Consider the following 18514-nt stretch of genomic DNA (forward strand, 5'->3'; position numbering starts at 1 on the left):
GTAACTATACATATATGTATGTTCATCATGTTCTGCACGAGCAGCTGACAATGATGGCTTCTTGTTGACGAACCAGAAGAGAAGTGTATGGTTTGTTATTTACTCTGTTCCCAGGAATTATTTACTGTTGTAAAGTATTATGACGATTAATATTATTATGACGTTCGTTTCGATACAAAATGCTCAACTTTGTTCAGGGCCCAAGTGCCTTAACAAAATCAATCTCCTTCGTACATTACGTATCCCACAGCCGTATCTAAATAGGAATCACATGATGACCTGAAATTATAGGATATAATTAGCAAAATTGGCATGTACCTAATATAGTACAATATCCAAACAATGGTGACAAGCCGGTAGAACCCACTGGGTGCTACCTTAGCAATGGACGCTTATAACGATTTTATGAATCCAATCATCTTACGAATCGAATCAGTTAAAAAATATATGATGTAACTTACATTTGTATTTTTGCTCCCCTGATTTCAGCCAAGTTATGGTTGGAGTTGGATGCTATATGGATACATACTCCAATAAAACTAAGTTATATTATATAACTTAGGCAGATTTCTGGAATCAGCTTTCACAAATTTATAGCGTAGGTATTTTGAAATTATTGATTTAGGGATTCAAAATAAACGAGTTTTCCAGACGATATTATTTATAGAAACGCGTGACACTGACATTGTAGACAGGTGACATTACAATCAATTGACAATTACAACTATTTTTTTAATGTTTGTTATTGCTTGTGCTTTATCAAATCAGCCACTACATGTAATTTACGAGAAGTCGTATCTCATATTTTCAATAAATTATAAATATTCTTCGAGCAACACCGGCTTCCGACACATCGGAAGCGAGGGGCCCAAGCGATATCTCACCGTACAAATCTTTCTGCCATTTTTCGCGGGGGGAAAGGTGCACACAGTCGCACTTCTCACACACTTACGAGTACATAAAAAATCCAATCTGTAATGACGACACAAATACATAGAAAATGACACACGTCAAAGACAAATCTTGCAAACCTCGATCTCTTTTTGTGTACGGACGAGTGACAAGTGTCACAACACGCACACTAACACATTTTCGTTGAAGTATGTTATTGTATTCTGAGAGATGAGAAGTCGGATTTGTCGCTCGACCGATCCGCAATTTGTACTGAGCGAGCAAAATCGATAAATCCAACAATTACATGAGACTAAAATATAATAATTGTGTTTGAATGTAATTAAACGTATGATATGTAAAAAAAAATATTACATGTGAAATATAACACTTTCATTTTGTAAATTTGATGTACCCCGACCTCTATTTATAACAAAAAACCGAGCAAACAGTCATTTTTGTGCAGCAGTGTTCACGCGCGCGTCTGGACTCGGTCTAGTGAAAAATCCAAGTGCAACTAGTTTTATTACCCGCGCTAGATTAGATTGACGCGCGAATCTTGTACCTCGGCAGAGGGGAAATAGTGCGAATGCCGCCTCCCTTCCGTGTTGCTCGAAGTAAATATTCAACCGAGCCGTGAATTATTAAATCATTCAAATTGGTATCTTAAATTAACCTATATTTTCAGAAAATAAAATAAAAATGGGGGTCTAAAAAAAATGAACAATCCTAATTTCGCCAAAATAAAATTGTTTTTCGATTTTTTGTACATAAAATGTAAATGTATGTAAATTTGTAAAACTGTCACCCAAAACTAATTTTAACTTTTTTTTGTCAATTACTTTTTAACTTTTGAAATGTTCTCGAGAACGAGAATTTATTTATTTATTGTAGTTTATACCATGAATATTCACGATAGTTTAGGTGTAGTATCCTTACCCCCAGAAAATTCCGACTTTTGGTCTACCGCTTCCGGTCAGAAAAATGTATGACGGCCCGGCCAAACGGTCAGACCTAGGTGGGGGGTGCTCGACCAAATGTCATAGAGGGACCCTGGCAGTTTTTGACGCCGCCATGTTTTTTTCAATATGGCCGACTTTTTTTTTTATTTTTTTAAGTTTGTCCTAGCGCGCTGAAATTTTGGTCACGGAATCTCGGAGTCCTCTAAATACCTATGAAAATTTTTTTTTTGGAAAAATGCTACAATTGCGGGAAAGCTGGCCACTTTTATTTTGTATGGCAACTTTTAATCGGTGCGTGATAGGTGGGGGGTGCTCGACCAAATATCATAGAGGGCCCCGAGACAAAACAACCTGCATTAAAAAAAACAAAATGGCCGACTTTTATTTTTATTTTTTCAAGTTGGTCCGAGCGCGCTGAGATTTGGCATGGCGGGAGATAGAGGCCTCTAGATTCCTATGACAAAAAAATTTTTTTGAAAAAATCCAAGATGGCGGAACAATAATTTCCATGTTGCAGGAATGTTCTGAGAACATTCTCGAGAACGTTTCCGCTTTTTGGGAATGTTCTGCAATTTGTACATTGCTATGCTGGTGGTACTGGACTATGAAGCTAGGCGAATTCCAAAACAGTTTATAGGACATTTTAGTCTTTAAATATGATCAGGAATATTCTGTTAAAATCTGTCGGGTTCCTCATGCGGGCATGTTGTATATTATTTCCTTAATGGCGGTTGTGCAATCTGCCACAGTTTTACGATTTTTTATAGATGGCACTACTGATGTTCACGGTCGGGTGTCACCCCCCAAATGGGTGACACCCGGGGCGCCCCCCCCCCCCCCCTAGCTACGCCACTGGTCTTAACTCATGATTTTTGAAACCTGTGGGCGCAGCACGGTTCCATTTTTATCGTCTATCACTATGCGCGTCCCTTTCGCACTTACATACTTGTTAGAACGTGACAGGCATGGTGACAAGGGATAAAAACGCGACCGTGCTACGCCGCCTGGAGAAGGTTTTTCCCCCTTGTGACAGCAGGGCCCAGTTTTATAAAGTTACAAGTTACAGGTTACAAGAGTACAGGCTACAGGCACCTGTAATGCACTGTGAACGGCTACAGGTGTTTTATAAATACACATAGATAATTACAGTTGTAAAGAACCACGGTCAATCTCGATTACATGTGAAATCTACAGGTGTGAAGGACATCACTATTAAAAAAAAACGTCTGTCATAGATACTCTGCGCTCTACTAAATGCTGTGTTATTGTTTGCTGTAAAATATTAATAATTATTGGAAAAATGCCCTGAAATGAAGGAAAAATCGAGTGGTTGAGAGCGGTGTTCGATGCCAAGGATATACTTTTCGGGCCGTTTTCAGATTCAGATTAAGTTAGATTTCATGAAATATTTACCTAATAAGTAAATGAATACTGTTTCACATTATATTATACAATGTATCGTTTCGGTAGCGGGTCAAAGATAAGTACGCTGTGTATCGAAAATTATGAATAGTACACTTTACCATAGTGTGAATGCACTATACTTAAATAAAGAGACGAATGTTAATAAATCAATCCTTTTCCGTTTCCTAGTAGATAAAATAAAACGATATCATCAATAAAATCAATATCAAACATATTGTCACTTTATTTCCTATTTACTATATACTTCAGATACATTAACAAAAACTGATAAGGTCAGTGCATGGAAATGTATGCATGCCCTGGCAAAATCGTTGGAGTTGGTGCCTAACAATAAAGAGTAAAGTTTAAAATCGCTCAGAAAACGAATAATTATAATTAAAAATTAAGAATTACAGGACTCAAGACGTATGTCAGTTTTTGTTACAAGTGTACCAATCTACACTTGTAATTTACAATATTTTTATAAAACGCTTGTTCGATTATGAGTTTAAAACTATTAAACTCCCATATTTTCGTCTATGGTTGAGCTACAGGCACTTGTACCTGTAACCTGTAAAATTGTAACACAGTACTTTTATAAAACGCAAATTGTAAAAAACGGAGCAAGTGTTGCCAGTAAACGCCTGTAAACTTGTAACTTGTAACTTTATAAAATTGGGCCCAGAAGTTCGCAATATCATATACCCACAACGGAATGTCTAAATAGGGATAGAAAATTAATATAAGTCGAATCGACTTTCCCGTTTTTATCCCTTGTCACCATGCCTGTCACGTTCTAACAAGTATGTAAGTGCGAAAGGGACGCGCATAGTGATAGTCGATAAAAATGGAACCGTGCTGAGCCCGAGGACTCTCCCGACTGACGAATAGCGTCAATGATATGAATATGCTCAAACGAAATAGACCCGCTTTCCATTAGAGTAGGCGCGCACGAGCAACTTTGTCTTACTCGTGCGCGCATACCCTTAGCGGAATTTCGTGCAATTATTTATTGCTTGAAGCTTAAGCCCCCTCCAGACTATCCGCGTGAATCGCGGGCGAAGCCGCGAACGCGAGTGTGGAGTCGATTTTCCACACTCGCGTTCGCGGCTTCGCCCGCGATTCACGCGCATTGTCTGGAGGGGGCTTTACACTGACTAAAAAATGTGATCCTTTTTGGATATTATAAACTAAAGAAAAAATGACGAAGCCCTCCAGTGGCCGAGGCCGGATTCGAACCGGCGTCTTTAGCTATCTTGGTTAACGCCATGAACCCAGCAAGAAAAAGTGATCCATAATAATGCCCGGGTTTTTCACTTGGGAAGAGAAAGGAATCAAAACACCATCAAGGCTAGTCCAGACGGGATGATCAAATCGATCGATTTGATCAGAAAAGAAATTTGCGTCCTGTTCACCCTGGCCGCACACGCACGGAATTTTCGTTCGGTTTCGTCTGCGTCAGCTATAACAGACGGGCGTACCGGATCGTGAGGAAGGTGATCCGCGGCACGTTTGTTTAAGCCGTAACAGACTACCACACCGATATCGCACGTATCGAGAGCAAAGAATATAATACTCACTAAGGTGGTCGCCGTACGTCGTTAAGGACGCAGCTATAAGTTAGAACGAGAAAGATATTTTGACCGCAACAAGGTCGCGGTGTGGTAGTCTGTTACGTGCTCAGATATACGTGAGAGAATGAGATATCCTGACCTGATGAAGGTCACGGTCCGGTACGTCCGTCTGTCATAGCATAATAGTGATAACCTCCTAGTGAGTATTATATTCTTTGGTGATAACACACTATTGCACCGCACCGCGACCTTCGTCGCACCCATAAGTGAGAGCAAGAAACATATCTCTTCCTCGCTCTCACTTATGGGGCCATAGTGTGTTATCACTTAAAGTAGTACAATTTTTATATGTGGTCACCTCACTCATCGAATGACATTGACACTTGACAGCTGTCAATCACTGTTTGTCCGTGGGCTTTCCAACCGTGAAGTAAAACATAAACTTTTGTGCTGAGATAAGATAGTTTTGAAGCATTTTTGAAGATAAATGTTGCTTAAAACTGATAAACATTACGAGATGTATCGAAGCAGTCAGTTTTTTTGTGTAATCTGTAGAAATCGTTAATATAATGCGGCGTATAACTAAGAAATTGTTAACATTTTCTATCGGCATAGTGTTTGTTGTCATTTATTGCGAATTTCTTATTTATTATGTTGTTACAGCACAGGTGAGTGCTTTTGTTTACTGTCTATTTTAACATATAGAGGCAATTTTACTGTGTTTGGTTTCTTTTTCAGTGTTCTTGGCCAGAATTATACACACCAAGAAGTCCTGATGAATTAAAGGCTTTAGTCATAGCGGACACACACTTATTGGGCCCATACAGGGGCCATTGGCTTGATAAATGGAGACGAGAATGGCAGATGCATCAAGCTTTTCAGTCTATAATGACTTTACATCAACCAGAAACAGTATTTATATTAGGTTGGTTTTTAATTTAAATATAAAAGCACACGATTTCATTAGGGTAACTTATTACTATGGTAATTCTAATGAATATTGTAATGATGTATACATCACATCACTTTTGGGGCACATACTAGTCTTAGAATTTTGAGAAATTGATAATTTGAGTTAAAATTTTCAGGATGTTAAGATCTATCAAATACCTTAATGACGGACCTGGCCCTAAAAATTTTAGCACAATGTACTGGAAAATAACATTGAACAAAAATTGTAGCATAATAAACAGGAAACTAGCAAATGTAAGCCACAAAGCATATTTACTGTACCTTTCCTGTCATGTTGATGGGGTTGGCAATTTTCAAAGGTTTGAACACCAGCATAGAGTTTTCCCTGTATCTAGTTTGGTTCGATGACATTTGGCTTATGCAACTTGCCATTTTTCTCAGGATTGACCTCAGGTTAAACCTATATTTTGATAACCTTATATTTTGAGATTTTTGAGAGGCCAACCCCATTATTGATTTATTAGTACCTACCTGTTACTTTTGTGTTGCTTGCTACCTTTGGTAGACAATGCTAATAATATTTTCCTTAATTCTCATTAAAGTGTCAAAAGGGCCTCTATGTGTTGGCTTTGGCTATGCACATGACTACCAAATGTTTGGAATACAATTGTTCCGTGATGGGTAAAGACATAGAATAAAATACCATACTATGTTAAACAAAGATATAACATACATAACATAATAAACTGAAATAAATAGGCAATGGGCATTATGAGTATGTGATATAAATTATGCCATTTGACTTACTAGCAGGGCCGTCTTAAACTAGGCTGCTGGGGCCCTTTGCCATATAAGAATTTGGGCCCTTTTGGAAAGTAAAAAAGCGAATTAAACTAACATTTTTCTACTATATGATCTTCTATTTATTACGGGTAATCATATATACTTGTTACTGTCTGTCCTTCGGGGCCCCCTGAGGATGGGGGCCCTGGGCATGGGACCCGTGTGCCCTTATGGTAAAGATGGTACTGCATACTAGGTCCACCATTTGTACATTGTTAATATTTTGTACTATAAACTTTAAATAAACACAAATACAGTTTTGATTAGGAAAATGTTAGCCATTAGCTCTAAAATTGATCATTCTTGGTTTGCAGGCGATCTTTTTGATGAAGGTGAATGGACCAATGAGAAACAATTTCAAGACTATGTGAAAAGGTTCCTCAAATTATTTCCAGTTAATGATGGTGTAACCATGCAGGTTATAGTAGGAAACCATGATATAGGATTTCATTATAAGTATGTTTCTTGCCTATATTCTGCCCTCCAAAGCCAAATAGCACTATCTCAAAAACAAATGATTTTGAAAATGGAATAGGGATGATGACACACGTTGAATTTTACAACAAAATCTAGTAAAATACATAGCAAATGAGCAATTTATCACAATATTGTGGATATTAAAAAAAATTTTTGGAAATAAGGTTTACTCGGGTAATTCCGAATGTCGAAAACTGTCGGATAATTCCGAAAGAGACTTTTATTATGATGGAATTAAGGGTGATTTTCATCTGAATTTCGGAATTATCCGACATTCGGTAATACCCGAATACACTAATACAAAAGTACAGCACCTGAAAGTTTCAAAATTTAAGTTTTTTTTCAACATTCAAAAACGACAAAAATAAGGATACCATTCGATTACTCACATTTTATCCAAAAAAAGATTGTATAGAAACTATATACATAAACGCAATATTTCACCGACAAAATCGCAATTTTCTTGTTTTGTTCATACTTCAAGATGGACTCTCTGTGACCTTGACGTCACGGTCACATATCGGTTTGTTCGGGGCGTTTCGCGAGTGAAGTACGACTGTCGGACTTTGACTATCATTTCTGACTTTTGTATTGCTTTAATGCAATGGGTCCCATATAGACATTTGATCCTAAAAACAAAGCTGATTGATTGATACCATAAATGAAAATTAGTCATCTAGCCTATTTTCAGTAATATAAACTAAAGTATAACTTAGCAATGAATTTTCTTCTGAGATAGCGCTCTTTGGCTTAGCAGGGGAGTATTAAACTCATATAACCATTGAGATGTTTTTGTTTATTGTTGTTGTTATTTGTTATATGTTTTAGCATTCGGCCTGGTTCTGCAGAACGATTTTTCAAGGCACTCAATACATCTTCAGTAAACCTTGTTACAATAAAGGGCAGTCATTTCATCCTTGTAAATTCAATGGCAATGGAAGGCGACTCATGTCATTTGTGCAGGGAAGCTAGGTTTTCTCTAGACAAAATAGCAAGTAAGTTTTTATTAAAATGTCCAATATTTTTTTATGTCACAATTTGCTTTTGTTTTAATTCGTCATACTCGTAGATCTTAATTGGGTGTTAAGTTATGTAGATAGTTAGATAACAGATTACTTAGTAGGGCAAATTGTAGTTCAAGATTTAACTTGGCTTACCAGCAAACCAAAATTTAGGAGGGCAAAATAGATGTTGACCTTAAAATATGATAAACAGCAACTTAAGTATAACATTAAAAGAAAAGTTGGTCAGCCGTAAGAGTTTGTTTCCCTTTCAACAGCTCTTTTTGCGTTTCACAATAATTGTGTATTTAGTTAATTTTTAATTTATGTATTTTTTTCGTAGAGTCACTGGAATGCTCAAAAAATCCAAGTGAGTGCACTGAAATTCCAAATTTCACCTATAGTCAACCAATACTTATGCAAGTATGTATTACTTACATATTAGGTATATAGTAACTTCTGATAAGTTATCATTGCAATAAAAAAATGGGTTTCTTTCCAGCACTTTCCTTTATTCAGAACATCAGACGCACAATGTACAGAACCTGATGCTCCACCTTTCCCGTTAAGGAATAAAAGATTCAGGAATAAAATAGATGCTTTATCACGGGAGGCCACAGACTACCTTACAAGGAAGTTCAAGCCGCGAGCTGTGTTTGGTGGACACACCCACCATGGGTGTTTAGTGCATCACAAGGATGATAGAAAAGACATCGATTTTCATGAATATTCTGTGCCGTCTTTTTCATGGAGGAACAGACCTGATCCTAAATATATGCTGGTACGTTATTTCGTCTCGTTTATACTGTGTATAGCTTAAACTTTAGGAACTTTACGCGTTATATTGATTACTTTGGGATGAAATTAGAAAAAATATAGGCGTTACCATTAAAACCTCAATTTCCATGACTATTGCGTCCTTTCTCTTTCATGGAGCACCAAACCTGGCCCTAGTATACATATGCTTAATGCTAGTATGTACTTATTTCGTCGAACTTTACTTAGTATATTTACTAAATTGGGGGACAATAAGAAATAAGTTATTGGCAAACATTTCATTTTTGGTACAAGTTTTTAGCACTGACTGGACAACTATCTTATTGAAACAATTCTAAAAACTCCAAACACAATTAGATTATGTTGTTTCATTAGAGTTCCTATGGCCACCACCTGTCCTCCATCATGTCATCCCATTGTATTGTACTAGTTTCATTTAACAAGAGACTGTGTTTACTGGATAAACTGTTAACCATCTTTTTGTTTTAGGTCACTATATCACCACATTCCTACGCAGTAAACAAATGTGGTTTACCAAAAGAAACAACCATTGCGGTGACTGCTGTGATACTCGTCTTTGCAGTGTCTTATTACACATTCAAGATGAGATTGATGGGGCGGAGTTAAAAAGGCGACTGAATAAGGTGGGCACACTATACCTATTCCATAATACTTCTAAAATATAGGTTTGAAATGAAATCAATTTGTATGTTATTCAAATCTCATTTTATGGTTATATTTTATATTTGACAATAAATATTTTGACAAGATCGAGCACTTTGTACACTATAACCTTACATTAAAAACTGAACATCATATATTATAGAACTTCAATTTAAGTAAGTTCAAGTTGCAATACATGTTAGTTCCAAATTATCACATAAGAACTTATGCTTAAGTTAGGATTCAGCTGATTTTATGTACTAAGAAGTAAAGGAGGTAGATAAGACGCAACAATTTGAAGAGATTCATTGATTCCTTACTTAGAAAAATAAATACTGGTACAGGTAATTGAAGTGCATAACTAGAGCATTAGTCTCATTCAAAAATGCATTTTACTAGCAAGTGCGAGACACACCCGCAAGCTTAAGTACCAAACAGTCATTTTGATATTAGACGATTCGTTACAAGATCGCGCGTATCGTATGTTTTGTCTTTCACACTAAACTTAGTCTTACTTAGGCAAAGTAAACGCGCTCTCGAACTCGAAATGTAACGTCTAAACCTATTCGTATTATAACGATCCAATAAACTTTAGTCTTTAGAGTATCTAACACTTAAAACTAAAATCAGTCGGTCAACTCGAAAATGAGTTGTTAATAAAGGTACCTACATAATCTACTGAGCATTGATAACTAGCAACTAAATTACTCCAAAGAGCAATAAAAGCTTAGGAATACCACCTATTTTAAGGCACCTTTTCGTATAAATGTCACTGACGTCTTACATTTTTTACGAATTATATGATGATTTCTCCTTTTACAATTTATAAGTTTTCACTACAGATCGTAGTAATAGTTGCAGAGCATAAAATTATACACCAACTTTAGTAAATACTGATTATTGACTACACCGTTATTCGTGTAAATTAACTACCCTTACTCTCTATCATGTTCATTGACAATAGTCACGTACATTCACCACTACAACACTTGGTAACTCACTATTCATTTGTTCCACGAAACATTTAACAAGCTATGAGGACAACGTCGTCGCCCATAGCACAGTTCTATAAAAATATTATCTGTAGTACTCTGGGTTGTTGTGATGTCTGCAATTGGGTGGGTAAATCGTGGGAGCGGGATCGAGGGTGCGCGTGGCCCCGCTGCGACCGCGGAGTTTGCGTCTGCGCTTGCTTCTGATGAAAACCAGTGTGCGCATGTCTCGCAGACGAGCATATGACCGCATGAAGGTACCGATCGTATCGGCACAAGTTGGAATCGCCTCCGCACGCCAGGTCCAAATATCCATGTCCAGATTTATCAGACTTGCCGGTGTGGAATGTTTTCGTCGGTTTCTCGCTGATCGTGTACGATCTGTTCCGTAGCTTTTGATATTTCATTGTTATCTCTTCCTCATTGGCAACGGATTCACAGGGCTTTCTGTGAACAACAAACAAAAATGTTTTAACTCAAAACACTAAAACGTAAACAAGTCTCAATCAATGGATTCGCTTTGTTGTACTTATATTAATTAAGTAGGTAATTAACTTTGAATACTAACCTCGAGGACTGAAAACTCAAGTGGTTCTTTTCCATGTTAGCCTGGATGATTTCAAACAGTTCACGTCTTTGTAAACTGCCGGAGCGTTTTTTCGTGTGTTTGCGTTCGCGGTGTTCCTTGCGGTGGTAGCGGTGAGTTCTAGTAGGTTGAGGGGGAGGCGGGCGTTGGACTGGGGTACGGTCGTCTGAACACGACGATTTTGAGGAAACGTCGTCATCTGGAGATCTCTCTCTGTGCTCTTCCTCACTTTGCTCATGTTCTTCGGGTAGATTTGTTGTTGTGGCCTCTCTTCTACGTCTTCTCCGGCCTTCCCGCCTGTCCCTATGGCTGCGAGCATTACCATCCTCAGGTACTACTGTCAATTTTACTTGTATTGTCTTTGAGCCATAGTGGGGGACCGTGACCGATTTCCCGATTGACTCGTATATCGTAGACACAATGCCAGCTATATCCTGTAAGCATAAATTAAAACGTTTTATATTACCATTAATTACAAATGTCATCTTAATTGTTGCCAAGTAATTTATCTACGCAGCTATCTTACGCATTTTAATAAAATATGGCAATCGTTATTGACAGTGAATACGTACATCCTTAGTCATGCGTCCGTGCCCATCAAGATCGTAGAGAGTGAAGGAGAACTGAACTGGTTTTTGCTTCGATGATTCTGGATGCTGGAGCTCGACGTCACAAGTCAATTCCTAAAACGACAAACAGGTTAAGTTACTATAAGCCACCAAGAAGTTTACTTAGCAAGGAATGTATATGCTTTTAAATTTGCGGTGGGATATCAACGCTACATTTATGAATGGACTGAAGATAACCGGCGGCGCCGGCGCGCTCCGCGTTTCGTTGGACAATGACGACGGCGTTCTTATCTCACGCTTCAAAAGGAAACTAGCCGCGCCTTTAAGATCACTCGGATATTATGCCAAGGAGATTGTTTGGGCCGCGTTGGGTCTTACCTTACCTATAAAGAATGCGCAGATATCAGAATACAAGGGATATAAATGGTTTGTGGGTGTATCGCGTATCAATATTCTGCACATAATATCCAGATATAATGACTAGGTATACCTAGTATAGGTACTAGTACTAACCTGCATCAATAAACGCCGTTGTTGACAAAGAGTAGTGTGTGATCGCTGTTTGTAAACAATACCTATTTCAGTGAAGTCAAGTTGTGTAGATTGTACCTACTTACCTACATGTTTTTTCAAGTCGTAGTCTTGGGTTGATGGATGTTCGAGTAAGTGTCGTGTTTCGATACGGTCGTGCTACTTTTACTGTGGCACTCGGTGAGTATTACTCGGATATTTTTAATTTAGTCCCGCGAGGAATACAATTCTTACCTCAAATCTCAGTCTTGGCTTGTCTTCGCTCTGAACAGGTGGAGGTGTTGTGGGTTTTGGTTCTTGGTGATGTCGGTGCGGCGGCGGCGTGGCCGGCTGCAAGAGCGCTCGTGCCTCGCTCGGCAAAAGGTCCGGCGGCGCTGAGCATTGCGAGGCCGCTCGACCGACAAGCTCCTCGGTGTCTGTCCGCTCACTTTCGCCGACTGGAATATGAAAAACATGATTGTAGTATTCAACCTGGAACGCTTTGTTGACTTTGGTGCATTAGAAGTCGTTCTATTCTTTAAGTAAAAAAAAAAACATTTCCTGCTATGAAAAAAAAAATCATAATGCCTATAGACATAAATTTGATGTTTTGACGGCCTGTCTGGCCTAGTGGGTAGTGACCCTGCCTACTAAGCCGATGGTCCCGGGTTCAAATCCCAGTAAAGGTGGGATCAGACGGTTCATTTTCTGTTCATTTTCTAGTTTCACTATTCATCTTTCACTCAAAGTGACACGTCTGAACACAAAATGAACCAAAAGTGAGAAATGAATTCATTAGTGAAAGGTTCCAACAATAATCTATCTATCTAATCTAATTAAAATTAAAAAGTATAATTGGAAGTCTAGGAACAACCGGGGCTATATTGATTAATAGAATGAAAATATCACAGAAACAGCTTTTTTTTACACGACTGCCCAGTCATTCATTTAGTTTGATCCTGGCAAGTAAACAGGGAACTATTGAGTGACAAATTTGCATTATTATTAATATTAATGTTATTTATCAGCGCACTTCAAAGCGATTCCGGCGTGACAAACATAAATACGGAACATCCAACTACACACATGCAACGCACACATGATAATAACGATAACTATGCGTACGATAATAACTTAATAAGCCTAGGTCAGTTACCGCGACAAGAAAAATATTCCTAATCATAACTTCGGCGACGTAGACATCACATGAATTAGTCTTGCTTTGTTATTATTTATTTCTTTGGACATTTAATATTTCTCGATGTTAAAATTACTTATAGTTAAAATCCTTTATTGTACGCCCTAGCAGGGTATCATGTAAGTAGGTACCTACTTGCCAAACGTAAGACCAAAATGTACAAATCAACATAATTACAATGGAATAAATGATATGATAGATATTGGATATTGGTATCAGGTAGAATAAACATTGACGTTCCTCGAAATCATAAAATACTTAGTTGAAAACCCAAAAACTGACTTTATTTCAATTTATAGCTCGCAACAAATAACAAGAGCAAGAAAAATACGACACAATAATCGGTGAATGACAACGAATGGAAATACAAGGCGCCGGCGAATCTCAAAGGTTGTCTGAAGCGGGCGGGCGGGCGCGGTGGGGCCTTTATTAGATTCCTGGAAGGGCCAAGGAGCCGATCGGCCCAAATGCGAGCCACAAGACCACATCTGCCGTTTATGTTATTTTTCTCGAAAGTTTTGCCCTTTACATAATCCGGAGATATTATTTGGATAGATTTTTGACTAAGCTTTTAGCTTCGTCACTCTGGGGGGATTAGTAACTGGATTAATGAGCGAATTATTTTAGAAATACCATTATTATTATTTATTATATAATAATATTAATATAATATTTCTAGTCTCCCCGTTTTACAGTTCCTAAATACCTAGTAGAAACTATAATTTGCTATTTTTGTTCATTTCGATTTCGCGTTTATTGTTTATGTTAATTAGCCAAGTGAATTTGATGTGTTAGTCATTGAGGACATTATTGGGATTAGTTGTCAAGCGGACCCCAGGCTCCCATGAGCCGTGGCAAAATGCCGGGATAACGCGAGGAAGAAGAAGAGTCATTGAGGACATTGAATAAAACCACTTGGTAAAAATATTTTGGAAAATAAAAGTAGCATAGGTACCTTCCTACAGTTCCTACGCAAACATCACAACTAGGAATAGAGTAGGTAGTAAAACAGGGAACAACATAAAAATTTGACACATCCGTTCCGATCGCGAGACGAGAATGCTCCTAATCGTACTTCAAAGTAGACGGGAATCGCTTTGATCTTGTGTTGTATTTCATTTCGTAATATTTAGTTAGATTATAATTTCTGAAGGCGAGCCTCCGTCTTTCATTTTAAATGTGCTCGTAGCAATCACGTCAAACACGTGACGCAAGTTTGTTAATAAAGTTTTAGAAGCTAGAGCCGCGCGGCGTCGTTCATTTGATTAACTTCAAAGGGGAAACTTGAAAGCTCTTCGCCGAAGCGGAGACAATGATACCTTTTATATAAACATCAAAGAGATCGCCGCCTTACGCTCGCAGCTTCTCATCTACAAAGTTACAAACGTATCGGTGGACATGGCAAACAATTTATAGTAACCGTGGCACAAAGGAATTTTTGGGGAGATGCTCAATGTGCTTTTGTTGCATCACCGTTGTCCGTGTTCTCAGTGCACCGGCAAGAGATAAACATTTCACGGAACTAAGAACTACTTTAAAGTCACGTTTCCAACAGTTTGTCTAAAAAACCATTCTACTCAGGTACTGAGAGCAGTTTTTCGTGATTGATGGCGGTAAAAAATAAAGGGGGCTTTAGAAGGTTGTTCAGCATAATATTATGTAGATTAGTAGACATGGGAAACTAGAACGAATTTTTGTTTATTTACTGTTAGTGGAGTTAGGATTAGGAATGTTTCCAATACTTTGCTGACTCAATCCACAGTTCTGTTACCTCTTGAAGTATTACGTGTTTGTAGGTCATGAAAATGAAGATTGTTACTTCCGTAGCCGTACTCTCCTAATGTTCTGTCAAAAATGTCGGTACTTGCTAATTATTTAACAAGCCCGAGGTAAAGTGAGAAAAACATTCTGTCATATCGACTAGCTTTAAAGAAGTTAAAGAAGTTATCTATCCGACTTGGTTAAACGTCGGAACTTAAATTATGTAGGTAGGTAGTCCAAATATTCCGCTAATTCAGTCAGTCTCGGCACTTTTCTCAGTAATATCAATTGTATGTATATTTATCGCCCAAATATCGTCACTACAACGTAAATAAACAATACTTGCCAGCAAGAATTGAGCGGTCAAAGTGAGAATGGTGCCAAAGTCCTTAATCACGAGCGCGGCACGCGATACAGATTTAGCTAAACAATGTTTTGTTGGGTTAATACTTACTGCTGAATTTCTTGTATCCATTTCTAAACTTGTTGCGCCACCACTTGACGAAGTGGTGTGCCATGGGGGCGTCCGCGGCAAATGCCGGAGCTTTCAACGTCTCGTAGCACGTCATGCGCTGCGCTCACGCACGCATCCCGCACACTTCAAAAGACGCCGCTTGTTCTCAAGTTCACTAAGAATATTTTAAAATCACTGTCACAATTATCACTTTAAATCACAGCACAAAGATGAAATCGACCGTCTTCAATCCTAATTTGATTGCCGTAAAACTTGACCTAGTTGTCCGCGTGAATGCCGGGTGTAAACATTCGTCAAACATCCACTCCGCGTGGCTGTCGTCGAGTGACTGACTGACTGAACGAACGAACGCGAACGAAACGAACTGAGTGATGGAAGAAGGGGCGCGCGGCGTGGATCGGCGCGGCGCGGTAACTGGTAAACGAGGGGTGGCGACGGAAGGGGCGAGGACGATTCTCCGCCGAGTGAGCGGCTCGGCGGAGCGGTGGCCCTACCACGGGCGTCCAGCGGAGTCCTGGGCGAACCTCGTGTTCGTAACTTCGTACCTCAACGAAGAACATTTTCTTCAGATTTTACGCTGGTATTCAGTACTCTATGTACAACTTAAAACGGAGGTTATACTGAGCACTTCTTAATCGGGAGTCAGACTTACACTGGTCGGGCCGAGTCGGTAGACGTTGGGAAAAGGGCACAGCTGCGAGAAGCGGTTCGGCTTCTGAGCGTGACGACGATGTAATCGCCGGACCCTATCGCGGTTTGTGGTCAGTCATTGCAACTTCACAGTCGTGCACCTACACCTACCTATCTATCCGTCTTTGGAGAGGTCAACCAACCCACACTTAGATCATGTGGAGTGGAAATTACCATTATTAAACTTCTAAACATTTCTTTTTTGGGTAGTAGGTATCATCAGTATCATGGGGTAAATCATAATTTGTGGTATGGGAAATCATAATTTATCATTCAAATATAACATCATTAAAAAGTTACCCTGTTAAATTGTTATCGAATTTTATTGACTTAATACCTTGGATTATCGGTTATATTCAAGCATTTACCTAATGTCATCTATTAATTACCCTAAAAGTAGGTGAAAATTTTTGTCAACCCTGATTTTTTTGTGGTCAGTTGAACTTGGGATCAAAGAAGTAGGTATTTCTCTCTTAATATTCGAAGAAGCCTAACCTAAGCTAAGCCTACTGCTATTTAAAACCTGGATCAACTAATAAAATGTGTGCCTGAATTGAATGATTAATAGGGTGTATTAAAATTAAAACATACAAGGTTTAAACAAAAACAAATTATGTGAAACAAACAAGTTTTTCAAGTCTTTAGAGAGGTTTAAATAATCACGTTTAGGGTACTTACGTTAAAATTTTATGTACACCTACACAAAAATTAGTTCTAAAAAATACAATGTAATTTAATGTCCTCTATCTTGTGTTAGTTGAACTCAGGTAGCCAATTTGTCCGACTTGCAAAACTTTTGTACTTAGTTCGGTAAAAAACTAATGCGTAACGAAAAGACAAACAAGAAAAGATACCGTCGGCATCGGCATTCATTCGTTTAGAGCCGGGCGGTTAGAGCGCAGCCGGCCGGCGGCCGTGTGAAGAAAGCCGACAAGGGTTCTTGTATCCTGACCGAGTCGAAGGTTTAGGAGGGCTTGTATATGTGTACACTCGGATTATACACAGTTCTTACGGGTTTCAAAGTTACGGGTACACTGGTCTGCCTACACGATGGCTTTGCCAGCGAGCTTCGAGCTACGGCAACACGCGGCTCCGAGATTTTGAATCGATGATAACGTGTAGCGCTTTCCGCCCTCACGAACATGCCGTGCCTTGCCGCAGTTGCCACCGCCACCAGATTTGGTGTGAGCATTGTTTCACAAAGTTGCAAGAGGTAATTGTCTCTACGTAACGAGAACAAACCTACTCGGGTTTCAATATTGTAGGGTTTTCATTGACCTGTGGAGTTTTGGCTCCTGAAAACGAGCTAGCGCTCAATACCCTTAGTAATTAAAGTTGAGTTTCCGGCTAATATCATTATTATCATTATGTCAGTTAATATCTGTAGCTGGCGAATGCTTATTGCATACTTAAGTATCAAAAATTTTATTAACGAGGCGGGTCAAACATTAAGTACTAGTAGTCACAGTCTTCAGGTCTTCACACAACAACACACCTCAATTTGCGTATAGTGTAAATAAAAAAATACACTTTGAGATTTCAGTCATTATTGTCATTAATTTGAATCATAAAACATTATACTTATGATAATAACAGATTTACAACACCGAAGCTCGAAGTGATAACAAAAAATCTCATTAAATTTATAGTTACAAGGTTAAAACGTAAGCCTAGGTGAATTCAGTACAAATAGGCCAAGAACTCGATGAAAAATTCTCATCATGACACTTATATTTATTGTGAGATTGTGATTTGTGACAGGCTGTACGATTACTCATAACATTATAATATGTTTATCTGTATGACTTCTCAAATAGGCCAAGAGCGAGTACATATTCGAATATAACACACCTATCGAGGGGTCCCGTCCCTAATTCTTTGGTTTGGTAAAGAGGGAATGACATTCAATATTAGGTCGGTGTGTACTGCTGTTTCATCTGCCCAAATATACCTACATAATTGGCAATGACATCATTGAAAATTCTACACGAGAAATAACAATCATTTAGTCAAAATCGAGGGAACTCCTCAAATTTTATCAGAAAATCAAGCATTTACATTAAAAACTGTCGCATTTGATGAAGTGAAACTGCTGATGATGATAAGAACGGAACTCTTCTACGACGCATAGTACAAAACACGATACTTATCATTATCAATACTTACGAGAGTTACGACTTACGAGTGTGACCTATAAGTACAACCGTTATGTTTTTAAATTTTCTTTAT

General features: G+C 38.4%; 2 protein-coding genes across 2 annotated transcripts; one reads left to right on the forward strand and one right to left on the reverse strand.

Annotated features, from left to right (window-relative positions):
• Nucleotides 1-5277: 5277 nt before the first annotated feature.
• Nucleotides 5278-9615, forward strand: LOC134789941 (metallophosphoesterase 1 homolog). Its single transcript, XM_063760670.1, has 7 exons — nucleotides 5278-5499; nucleotides 5570-5756; nucleotides 6901-7042; nucleotides 7892-8058; nucleotides 8408-8487; nucleotides 8567-8845; nucleotides 9331-9615. Exons 1-7 carry the CDS (start codon nucleotides 5401-5403, stop codon nucleotides 9466-9468), a joined length of 1092 nt encoding a protein of 363 aa, XP_063616740.1. The 5' UTR covers nucleotides 5278-5400; the 3' UTR covers nucleotides 9469-9615.
• A 400-nt stretch (nucleotides 9616-10015) lies between these two features.
• On the reverse strand, nucleotides 10016-16017 carry LOC134789937 (protein naked cuticle homolog). The gene is made up of 5 exons (XM_063760666.1): nucleotides 15575-16017; nucleotides 12417-12619; nucleotides 11655-11765; nucleotides 11065-11516; nucleotides 10016-10943 (listed from the first exon to the last, which is right to left on the reverse strand). The coding sequence occupies exons 1-5, from the start codon at nucleotides 15687-15689 to the stop codon at nucleotides 10571-10573; spliced, it is 1254 nt and encodes a 417-aa protein (XP_063616736.1). The 5' UTR covers nucleotides 15690-16017; the 3' UTR covers nucleotides 10016-10570.
• Nucleotides 16018-18514: the final 2497 nt, after the last annotated feature.

Source organism: Cydia splendana, chromosome 4 (assembly GCF_910591565.1).
Source record: "Cydia splendana chromosome 4, ilCydSple1.2, whole genome shotgun sequence".
Lineage (NCBI taxonomy): Eukaryota > Metazoa > Arthropoda > Insecta > Lepidoptera > Tortricidae > Cydia > Cydia splendana.

Excerpts from the sequence above, each read along its gene's own strand:
- LOC134789937 (XM_063760666.1), bottom strand. The coding sequence starts at position 15,689 with ATGACGTGCTACGAGACGTTGAAAGCTCCGGCATTTGCCGCGGACGCC. Across the intron at positions 12,620-15,574 it reads TGGATACAAGAAATTCAGCA|TCGGCGAAAGTGAGCGGACA; the intron begins GTAAGTATTAAC and ends TTCATATTCCAG. Across the intron at positions 11,766-12,416 it reads AGCCAAGACTGAGATTTGAG|GAATTGACTTGTGACGTCGA; the intron begins GTAAGAATTGTA and ends TTGTCGTTTTAG.
- LOC134789941 (XM_063760670.1), top strand. The coding sequence starts at position 5,401 with ATGCGGCGTATAACTAAGAAATTGTTAACATTTTCTATCGGCATAGTG. Across the intron at positions 5,500-5,569 it reads ATTATGTTGTTACAGCACAG|TGTTCTTGGCCAGAATTATA; the intron begins GTGAGTGCTTTT and ends TTTCTTTTTCAG. Across the intron at positions 7,043-7,891 it reads GATATAGGATTTCATTATAA|CATTCGGCCTGGTTCTGCAG; the intron begins GTATGTTTCTTG and ends TATATGTTTTAG.